This window comes from Armigeres subalbatus, unplaced genomic scaffold (genome assembly GCF_024139115.2).
Source record: "Armigeres subalbatus isolate Guangzhou_Male unplaced genomic scaffold, GZ_Asu_2 Contig1836, whole genome shotgun sequence".
Lineage (NCBI taxonomy): Eukaryota > Metazoa > Arthropoda > Insecta > Diptera > Culicidae > Armigeres > Armigeres subalbatus.
In genome coordinates this window covers 288,213-300,291 of record NW_026942657.1, presented here as the reverse complement: position 1 = coordinate 300,291, position 12,079 = coordinate 288,213, and the positions used below count along the sequence as shown (strand labels likewise).

General features: G+C 40.8%; 1 protein-coding gene across 1 annotated transcript; it reads left to right on the top strand.

Moving 5' to 3' along the window:
* Window positions 1–250: 250 nt before the first annotated feature.
* LOC134203396 (uncharacterized) lies at window positions 251–1,516 on the top strand. The gene has a single exon (XM_062678266.1). It carries the CDS (start codon window positions 251–253, stop codon window positions 1,514–1,516), a length of 1,266 nt encoding a protein of 421 aa, XP_062534250.1.
* The last annotated feature ends 10,563 nt before the right edge of the window (window positions 1,517–12,079 follow it).

The window sequence follows — 12,079 nt, the reverse complement described above, 5'->3', positions numbered from 1 at the left end:
CAACACAGTCGAGCCTTGCCAGCCAGCGTCCAGCAGTCATCCCGGTCCTGTGTTTGAGATCGGATGATGGGGCTTCCGCTCTCCGAGCGCAGGCAAGTACTCATCCGTTTCGAATAATTCGCTTCCTCAACTTTCGACCGATCGCAGATTTTCAACGTCTACGCTCATGGGTGGTTGTCCGTCATCTACGGTATTGGGGTCGTCACCGGGATGTGCGTCTACTAACCGTAAGGATGTTGCTCGTGCTTAGATGTATTACCAAAATGTCAGAGGATTGAGGACTAAATTAGACGACATTTTCCTTGCTTCGATCGACTGTAATTACGACGTTATTATTCTAACGGAGACTGGTTTAGACGACAGCATCAACTCGCTCCAGGTGTTTAGTACCTCTTTCAACGTCTATCGGTGTGATCGGAGCCCACTGAACAGTGATAAGCGTTCTTTTGGTGGTGTACTGATAGCTGTAGCAGAACGACACTGCAGTTCACGAATTGTTGCGTGTCATGGTAGTAGGCTTGAACAGGTGTGTGTTGCTGCCAACATTGGAGGTACTCGTTTCCGGTTTTGCGCTATCTATGTTCCTCCGGACAAAAGCCGAAATGCTGACTTGATGGATGAGCACATTTCCACCGTTCGTGAGCTTTGCGAAAATGCGTCCGATGATGACATCGTGTTCGTGTGTGGTGATTACAATCAACCTCGAATTGCTTGGTGTATTGATGAGAACGGAATCCGTCCTGACAATTCATCTTCTGTGACCCCAGCAGGAACCGCTTTGCTAGATGGAATGGATTTCCTGAACCTATTCCAAGCAAATGTTCAACTCAACAGTTTAGGCCGTACACTCGACTTGATTTTCGCTCCTATACACAGTCGTATTTTGGTACATGCTGCAGAAGATCCCTTGCTACCAGTCGATTTCCACCATCCACCACTTAGCGTCCGCTGTGATGTTTCTGGCAACAAACAACAAACAACTCTTCAAGAGGCAAATAGATTCGATCAAAAACTAAATTATCGCAAAATTGACTTTGACCTGCTCCTTGCTCACCTGTTTGGTCTGGAATGGAGTTTTATTTACGACAGTGAGGATGTGAATGATATGGCTGCTAAATTCAGCGATGCAATCTGTGATTGGTTAAGTGCAAATGTTCCTATGAAAAGGAAACCGGCGGTCCCTCCCTGGAATACGCCTCAACTGAAAAAACTAAAGCGCAGTCGAAGACGTTGGCATCGTTACTTGAGAATTCATCATTCGACCTTTGCAAGATTGAATTTCAAACATGCTAGTGACAATTACAGACGGTTGAATGCTGCACTGTATAAAAGTCATGTTCTAAGAGTGCAGAATAATTTACGTCGTGAACCTAAATCTTTCTGGAGCTACGTGAATAGTAAGAGGAAGAATACGTCTGTCACTCCTAATGTGGTTTATGAGGATAGTGAGTCGACAAGTGAATCTGAAGCGTGTGATCTATTCGCCATTGGACGCTGTGGATCTGAATACTTTTGAAATATCTCCTGCTATGGTCATCCAAGCCGCTAAAAAGCTGAAAAATTCCTTTTCTCCTGGGCCGGATGGTATTCCTGCTGCTATACTTCGTCGCTGTGCTACTGCTGTTGCAGAACCGCTTGCCTTTGTTTTTAACAAATCATTCGAAAGTGGGGTTTTTCCCATGTGCTGGAAACATTCTTATATGTTTCCGGTACACAAAAGTGGAGATCGTCGTGATGTCAAAAACTACCGTGGAATCGCTAGTCTGTGTGCCGCTTCAAAGCTATTTCAAAGCTATTTGAAGTTATGGTTAGTGACTACGTTTTGCGCGCAACGAAGGCTTATATCTCTAACGAGCAACATGGATTCATGCCCGGCAGATCCGTTAGTACAAACTTGCTTGATTTCACGACTACTTGTATGACAGCAATGGAAGAAAAAGCGCAGGTGGACGTTATATATACGGATTTGAAAGCGGCTTTTGATAAAATTGACCACAAGATACTCCTTCGGAAATTGTCGCGATTAGGCGTTTCGAATAGACTCGTTGCATGGTTTACATCATACCTGTCTGGCAGAATACTGCGAGTTAAGTACGGAGCTGGTATTTCTTCACCGTTCACCTGTTCTTCAGGTGTCCCACAAGGAAGCAATCTGGGGCCTTTACTGTTTGTCATATTTTTCAACGACGTAGCAACTTCTCTTGGATTTAGATGCAAGCTGATTTATGCCGAGGATCTGAAAATATACATGGTAGTGCGCTGTATTGAAGACTTCTCTCATCTACAAACGCTGATTAATAGGTTTGCTCTCTGGTGTCAAGAAAATAAGCTTATGATCAGCGTTCCAAAATGTGCTGTGATGACTTTCCATCGCTCTAAGGATCCGATAATATTTGATTACTACATCGATAACTGCTGCCTCGAGAGGGTGGACCACATAACAGATCTTGGCGTTGCATTGGATTCAAAGCTCAGTTTTCACGCCCATTATGCGTCGATCATTTCCAAAGCCAATCGTCAACTTGGCTTTGTGACTAAAATTGCAAAGGAATTCACTGATCCACATTGTCTAAAGGCACTGTATTGCTCCCTTGTAAGGCCAATTCTCGAAAGCTCATCTATTGTATGGGCGCCAAACGACGTAACATGGAATCTGAGAATCGAGCGTATCCAAAAACGATTCATCAGGCTCGCATTGAGACATCTTCCGTGGCGGGACCCCGCGAATCTTCCTGCGAATCTTCCGAACGATGCCAATTGCTAGGTCTTGATACCTTGGATCGGCGACGGAAAATTCAGCAGGCTACTTTTATTGTAAAGTTGCTGAACGGAGAAATCGATTGCTCCCATCTCCTTTCGTTGATTGGATTCCGCGTACCTGGAAGAATGCTGAGACAGCGGACATTGCTGCACACTGGATTTCATCGCACTCTATTTGGTTATAACCAGCCCATATGTACCATGATTCGTTTGTTTTCATCGATTGAAGCTGCATTCGATTTCGGAATTTCCACATCCCAGTTTGTGAATAGATTAAAAAGACAGAACCTAATTTAAGCTTATATTCATGTTATTCATTAAGACTGTTGAATGTCAGATGAATTATAAATAAACAAATAAACAAAATTTTGTAGACACACTTTTTGGAACTAAGCATTGACCGAATTACTCGCAACAAGTTCCATTCGGCCAGATTGAACTATGGGATCAGAAGTTATGGCCAAAATACTATTTTCTATGCGCAAAACACGCTAAAAAACACTCACTAATATTTTTTGTATTTTTTTGCACGAGAAAGGCACCAACATCGCTAGATGGATTAATCAGGGGTTTTAAATTTTATCATCGATTATTTTTGTTTGTTGAAAGAAGATTTGTGGCAGAGCGCTTGAATTGACCCTACCAAAATATTTAAACGAATCTACGGAATTGATGTTGAAAAAATCTGGCATCGCAGGCACCCTCATCACTATATCGTTGTTAACATAGAAACATCAAGCAAGCATGCTTTTGTTACGATATACGCAGATAACACTTGAGAATCATGCATACATCATTTGCAGTCTAGCATAAATTAATTTTACCCAAAAAATCAAAACTCAAACTTTTGATTTTTTTCAACAGCAACACGGCCAAGGTAACAACAAGCTGCCCTTTTGAAAATGTAATACAGCCGATCGAAGTAATCGATTGTCATTATCACCCAATCAGCAACCGGTACGATTTTTAATTACTACAGTCGCCTCTCCACATTTCGATATTGAAGGGACCATCGAGATAGGGAGAGATCGAGAGATGGAAGGAAAATTTAAATGGGTACTAGATCCAAAAAAGCTCGTTGCTATGAAAAACGACAACAAAACAAATGTAATTTCTTGTTGTTGACGTGTTTTTTATTATCCAAAGATTGTCTAGTACCTTAAAAATTTGAACATATCGACTACAAGAGAGTGAATCCAGAACAAAATATGATCAGAACACATCGAGATAGAGAGATATCGAGATAGGGAGGTTATCGAGATGTAGAATGCCCAAATTTATGTAGATTGGAGGGACCGAGGAAACCATCGACATAGGGAGAGATATCGAGATATAGAACATCGAGATGTAGAGAGTCGACTGTAATTGGCACATCCTATCCTAGGTAGTAAGTATTTAATTCAGTTTTTAGAAGAATTTCTTTATTAAACATTTAAATATGATTTTAATTAAAATTTTAGCTTACATGTTCCTCAATAAACTAGCTTATAACGCTGACCAAATTAATGAGATATATTTGTTAGGGTCGGATTCGATCAAATGACATCCAATACTCATGAACCAATCATAAACCTAATCGTCAACCTAACCGTCATGCCAAACATTTGTGTCTTTTTCCCTAATTGATATCATACAAGATATTCGCCGAGTGAAAGTTTCAAACTTTCGTTTTGTGACTATTGTAGACGTTCATGATAGTTATCCATTATAATAGTTAAATCAATCTTGAATAGGACCAGCCGCTGACGGAAACACCTGCTGTGCATCGACTGGATAACACTGGCTTATATTATTTTTTGCTAATCTAAACGTAAAGGGCTCGGATACTGGTGCGTAAATTTCGGGAACATATGCCAAAACACTTGACCACTTGACTACATTTGGTACTGACCAACCTCGATCACGCGGAGTCTACATGAGCTGAAAGCTTTCTATGAAAGCTTTACCATTCGAGCTAAACCCTGGTAGTGATGGATACAGCCAGACCGACATCGACATACACTTCACATCGCACCTGCCCTTCGACACACGTGGAATCACCGCCGCAGCGCTGCTGGTCGCTCTCATCTCATATTACCACCGAACCCGTCACGTTGCGTTGTTTCCGTTTGTCCAGAGAAGCAATTTGATTCACCCGCGTCGAGTAGTTGGTGAATTGCCGCTCATCGCCGGCGATGACGGCGATGATGGACGGTTTGGCCGGGCCGCTAATCGAAGGATAATCACCGCTGGAAGGCTTAGTTCCCAGGTAACGCTTGCACAGGCAAGTTGCTTCGACGCCGCGGTTTCGTTCGGCGCAGTTCCAACGAATTTGGCCAATCATTGTTGTTGCGAGTGCAAATTGCTACCGTGGACGTGGGTCAGGTCATAGTGCGTTGAGTAATCTTCTGTGTATTATACTAACGGAAAACAAATGTTAGCCGATGATGTGATGCTGTAGGCAGCATGATTTTGGTGGGATGCAATATGAAAGGTGCACCTATTATATGACGGAGGAAAAACAATGTAGTGCAAATGGAAGTGTTATCTATCCTAAAAGAAACATCGTTTTCATAGAAACGCAGAATAATGGATCGATGACATTCCAGCTTACGAGTGGAATAAAAAATAATAATTAGTGATGTATAGAATTTCATAAGAGAAACCAGTTTCTATCGCATAGATGAACAATTTGCATTGGCCTTGACCGATACTACCAAGATAATTCAACTTCAACAACAACTTGACATGTACAGATATTTTTTTAATTTGTTAAGTGGAATGTTTTCGTAACACGAGCTAATACTATTCTACTACTTGTGCTAACAGAGAATGCGGGTTTTCCTTCAACCATTAAGTGCAATATTAATTAAATCAGTTGAAAAGCATCTCTTCATCACGTGAAGGTTCTGGACAAATTGAGTTTGGGAGTACAAGTACAAGTTTGGGAAGGAGATGACGGCATGGAAACTTATTCAATAAACGTCGAGGGGCTCCTATGCGCTTTCAGGGGTTACCGTTGGAAGCTTGAAATTTGGGCATGTTTGTTATAGTGATCGTCTTTGTGAACGAATTGCGAAGCCACATGTGTAGTAGTGTGATCTTACATGTTGTTATAGTGAAATGCAACAAAATACAGTTTCCAAATCAGTTTATGATTTGAGAAGCAATAGCTCCAACGTTGTTCTAAGATTCGCCGATTAGATCCTAGAGCCATTCAACTCGTGGATGAGCCTTGACAAATACTTATTCTTGTCCAGAATTCGTTACGAATGCTGCTCGATTCCATTTTCTTCCTTTGCGAAAAATTTATATCCAGTTTCTATGAATTCATGTAGATTCCTAGGGGTACATAGACTAATGTAAAAGATCTCTATCTCGAACGACTGCTCGCTTAGCCTTAACATGGGCCCAGGTAAGATTCCTATTGACTTCTTTCATTTTTTGTTGAGGTTTCGTTGCCACGAGCTCCTGGGACCTCAGTCCAGCGCTTGCATGCAGTTTTCGTCTCGGTTCTTTCTTAATGTATGGCCGTCACACCTCCCTTACGCTAGAGCATAGCAATCGAAAGCTAGTTGTGAAGTCACCAGGTTCGAATTATAAAATATAGACATAGGTTTCACATTATGTAGTATTGAATTTCCGAAGTTCGAAGCGTTGCCTGATCTGATTGGATCGCAATTAGAGTTTCCATCCCGGGACATCCCGGGACGAAAAATCCCGGGATTTAGGAAAATTCGGGATTTCCCGATTCCCGGGATATTATTTTTGAAATCCCGAAAATCCCGGGATTCCCGGGACAAAAAATACTGTTTCATTTCCGGTTCGCAAACAGTGTAATTTTTCTTCTAACAAAAGTTATTTGTTTTGAACGCGAAACCCAATTATATTATATTTTTATACCTCCCATCAGAAATGATTTTTTTTAATATCGTTTATTTGGTAGGCTCAGGCATGTATACGGAGCCAAGGTTCTTTGGGATGCACAATCGATATCATCTTATTATTAAATTAGTAAGAGGAGAACAGACATGAACATATCGGAGATAGTTAATAGAACACCTTCACAAAAAAAATTAGATTCCCCTCTCAATGGAGGGCTACTGACTGATACTTTTTCCAGCAGCTACAGCTCTCTATTAATTAAACGACAAGTATCTACAGTACAAGATCAGCTACATCTATTTGACGCCTGCTTCCTACCCATCTCCCGTCTACAGCGAGGTTGTGTTTGTGTACACTAGCTGATATTCGGCTTGCTAATCTTCTCGCGCCGCCCAACATTGAGTCAGTCTTCCTGAGTTTCTTGCCTCCGAAACAATTATTGATCCAATTCATGTTCTTCCAGGCGAGGTTCGTACAACAAACTTTGCAGCACATGCGCAAGTACAAGTGATGCGACTCCGCTGCTCTGCCTAATTTTTGTGGTGCCTCGCTTCGTATGATCAACTCTGGTCAACAGGCTGAAATCAATTTGTCCAATTCTCGGCTTCTGTCAAACTTATATACCAACTTTTATCGTGTAATCTATTAACCTCATTAACTTTCTTCAAATTATCGAACTCCGATAATAATTAAGTTGATTCATCTTCATCGCAGCAAGCGATTACGTTGAACACAATTAACTTTATCGGCGATAACGATAAATTAAAAATTAACATCAAGATCAGGAAGCGATCTGTTCAAGATTAGGAAGAGCTGCAGCTCTTGGCAAAAGTATCAATTAGTAGCCTGCCATGGGTAGGGGGATACTCTAGGATTGTGTTTCCTTTGTGAGGGGGTTAACATATCTTCAATAGGCTATGAGCCCAGTACGATTCTACTGCGCATCTTCCATCTTTCGTCACTAGGGTATTGAATGCAATCCCAGCAACTGTCTAAAACCAGTGCATATTCAAAACAATGCAAACAGTCAAGCCGATTTCAACCACCAGCGAACCCTTCTTCTCGGACTCGGCGATCATATATTCCAAAAGGGGACTCTACCTTCCGAGAAAAACGTGAATATTATTTGCTTCTTGAAGTGTTTTTTTTTTCGAAAGGATCGATTAAAATTAGAATTGAATTGAGTTTCAATTTGAAATCTGTATTATCTGGCCTTTCAGGAATATGAACTTTACCCCTGAACATTGAATAAAATCGCTTTTAAATCAAAAAATAAGTTTTCTAAATTCGGGATTTCCCGGGATGTACGAACAAGTTCATCCCGAATCCCAGGACAACGAAAATGGCCGGGAAATGGAAACTCTAATCGCAATATGTTTCTTGAACCAGAGCCCCGCAGTCCTGAATGGACATAAAACTTGACCCATGCTCAAGGAGGACTTGTCAGTGTAAACCACGAGCGCGCCCAACTCTACGGCGAACCCAGTATCCAGAAGGTAGCTAAAGGCGGAAGGGTACGATGGGCAGGACATGTTGCAAGAATACTGAAAAGTCATATATAAAGTTTTCAACCTGCTCCACCGCTTGCCCGGCCACCGTAAAGTTGGAAGAGTTGGTCGTTTTGAATCAAACGATTTGGTATTTAGCCACATTCAGTGTGGTCTTGTTTTGTACCCACGCATCATACCGCACGGCTAAAGTTTTATAACATCTTGAGTTGTAAAAAATGCTGTTACAGAATAACAAGTTCTGATATAAATCTGTTACCGTCCACTGGTCGGTTAGTTTAAAAACAAATTAGTAGAGCTGTTCGCCGCGACCACCAACGACCATTTTTAGGCGCCGCCGCCGCCACCATTTTAGACCGAAGCGCCGCTGCAATTTTTAGACCAGGCTACCGATCAGCTTTCGTCGCGCTTATGGGGTAACGAGCCTTAAGAAATCTTGACCAAAATTATATTTCAACGTTTTCTGGTAGGTTTTGGATCTATGATGTAAAAAACATAATTACAAACAATTTTGGAACATTTCCGCAGATGCAAATTCACCTATCAGTGATAAATTACCTTTTCTAATATGTTCAAAATTAAACAGTATTGTTATAAACTGATACAATATCGTTTCGGCCAAACGACCCTTTCGTCCAAATGACTTTCGGCCAGATGGGTTTCGGCCTAATGGTTTATTCGGCCTAGTGGCATTCGGCTAAATGGCTTTTGGTCGAATGGATTTCGACCAAACGACCCTTCCCCTCGAATTGTTACTATTTAGCTAAACGTGACCACTGCCCGTTTAACCACCCACCATATTATATCTATTCCCCTGCTACCATATATTGCGATTTTTTTCACCATTTAGACTCTTATGATATAAATTTCGTCGTTCTCAGATTTCGCTTTCGATTTCGCTGTTGGCTCCCGTGCGCATTTCACTTGAAGATGTGACAGTTGCCGCCAGCCCTCTCATGTTTACAAAAAATTTTCATTGTTCTCAGCTCTCCAGCTGATCATGTTTACACAACAAAACCAGCTGGTGCTTCGATGTTTACATTCAGTCCCATTGTTCTCAATCGAGCACGTGCTTATGAACCAAGGTATTCTATAAAAAGGTTGTCGAAATTGCCTCTTAAGACAAAATTGACAACTCTTGAATTTCGTCGAGCGAATCTAATCATTCGTGAAAAATACAATATAATATCAACTATAATGTATTTAAGATGTGATTTAAATGTGTTACCCGATTTAACACTATTTTATAATCCTTAGGTTACATAACCATAACATTTTGTTTCAATGTTAAGTTTTGTCCATTTCAACTTGTCCATTTCAAGCGCGGTGCATTTGACTCTCCAGATAAATTTCTTACATCCAAATTCCCACCGTTATCAATGTCATCTTTGATTTTTCATTTCTTTGCTTTTCTTCTAACTTAGCAAGAAAAAAACAATTGAATGCAATGATGTGGAAATGCTAATATCATCTTCCAAACTTAGACGTACATGTTCATGATAGAATTAGAGGCGAAAGTATAGAATTGATAGTTCCGTTAGGATACGGCAGGAATGAAGAATGTTTTTATAGAAGTGGATTTCAAAGCGAGCGGAGGGCAATATTTGTGATGGAACATATGCCATGTGTGCCATCACATTGATTTTTTTAGAGTTCCTTCGGAAATTCCTTTGAACTTTTTTTCAGATTTTCCTTCGGGGATGCATTTGGGAATTATTTCAAAAAATCCTAAGGGAGATTCCTCCAGGTATTATTTTGCCAAATCCTCCAGGCATTCCATAAAAAACAATCCTTTACGATGTTTATAGAAATTTCTTTCGGAATTCCTTCAGGATTCCAATAAGAAATTCATTTCCAAATTCTTTTAAGAACTGCTTCGGGAATGCCTTTGCCATTTTTTTTTCACCAGTTCATTTATTTGGTAGGCTCAGTCGTGTGTGACACTTTGCGGAGCCGCAATTCTCATGTATGATATTTTTACATGGTATATCATCTTATCTTAACAGTTAGTTGGGAACGGACATAGACCATAATACTCGTGGCGACTCAAAGTTAAAAATTACTTAATACAGGACGGACGGGTTTCTTTGCAACTTATTGTATTATTATTTCAATAAAAATGTCTGTTCATCAGGAGTTCCTTCGAAAATTCGTTCGGCTGTACCGTTCTTTTTTTTAGTCAGCAAATAGACATGAGAAGGATGGGAATATCTTCGAGCTACTTCGAGCTGGTCATTGGACAGCATTAATGATTTTTTGTAACATGATACCTATGATTGATACGTCAACTATGCCATTGTGTATAGTACAGCAAAAAATATTTTGGTTTTTCAATTGTTCAATATGTAGTAATGTCGATAGATTAGAAGTAAATGTAGTTCGGCCATTATTCATGTTGGTCGCGGTTTTGTTTTTGCAGTCACAGATTTAATTTTGTTAGTCGCGGATTTCGCAGATTGAAATTTGCTCAGTTTGTAACAGCCTTGTAAGTGTTGGCCGTTCAAAAGTGTTGGCTCATTTAAGTGAACGCTCGGTTCAGAGCTCACCTGAATGAACCGTTTTGCCCATCTCTACCCATAGTGTTGTATACCAATCGACTCAGCTCGACAGATTTAGGTGAGGTCTGTATGTGTGTGTGCGTGTGTGTGCGCGTGAGGGAAGGACCGTTTGGCCGAAAGTTGCTTAGTCGAATATACCATTTGACCGAACAGACCATTAGGCCGAAAGGGTAATTTGGCCGAAAGAGTAATTTGGTCGAAAGGGTAATTTGGACGAATAGGAGATTTGGCCGAATAGGACATTTGCCAAATATCCTATTCGGCCATACGTCTTATTCTTCCAAATGTCCTATTCGGCCAAAAGTCCCATTCGGCCAAATGTCCTATTTGGCTGAATGTCCTATTCGGCAAATATCTTATTCGGCCAAATATCCCATTCGGTCAATTGTCCTATTCGGCTAAATGCCCTATTCGGCCAGATGTTCTAATCGGCCAAATATCCTATTCGGCCAAATGTCCTATTCGGCCAGATGTTCTATTCGGCCAAATATTCTATTCGGCCGAATGCCTATTCGGCCAGATGTCCTATTCGGCTAGATGTCCTATTCGACCTAATGATCTATCCTGCTAAATCTGCTAATTGGCCATACGTCCTATTCTTCCAAATGTCCTATTCGGCCAAATGCCCTATTTGGCTATACTGCCGCTAACCGCAAGTCGAGCACATCTGTATATGGGCCTCCATATACAGATGTGCTCGACTTGCGGTTAGCGGCAGTATATGTCCTACTCGGTCAAATGTCCTATTCGGCCAAATATTCAATTCGGTCAAATAACCTATTCGGCTAATTGCCCTAGGCCAGTTGTTCTAATCAGCCAGTTGTCCTATTTGGCCAAATGTCCTATTCGGACAAATGTCTTATTTGGACAAATGTCCTATTCGGACAAATGTCCTACTTGGCCTAATGTTCTATTCGGCCAAATGCCCCTTTCAGCCAAATGTCCTATTCGGCCAGATGTCTTTTTAGGCCAAATGTCCTATTCGGCCAAATGTCCACTATTATTCGACCAAATGACTAATTCGGCCAAATGACCTATTCGGTCGGATGACTTTTTCGGGCAAATGACTTTCGGCCAGATGCGTTTCGGCCTAATGATTTGTTCGGCCTAGTGGCATTCGGCCAAACGTCCCTTCCCCCCGACTTCTTTTATATGTTTTTCATATTTTTATAATGCCACTACCGAAGATTGGTGGATTAATCTGGCCTTTTAATTTTAATTTTCAATTATTTATTGTCTTGCACATTTTTGAAATGTTTCCAACAAATCGGGAAATGCCATACATTCTTTTGATTTCAACGACATTATCCAAAACTCAGCAAAAAAAGTGAGAAATAAAAAATAGAGACAAAATCAAATCAAGCGTACAAATTTTAATCCAAACTAATT

Excerpts from the sequence above, each read along its gene's own strand:
- LOC134203396 (XM_062678266.1), top strand. The coding sequence starts at position 251 with ATGTATTACCAAAATGTCAGAGGATTGAGGACTAAATTAGACGACATT.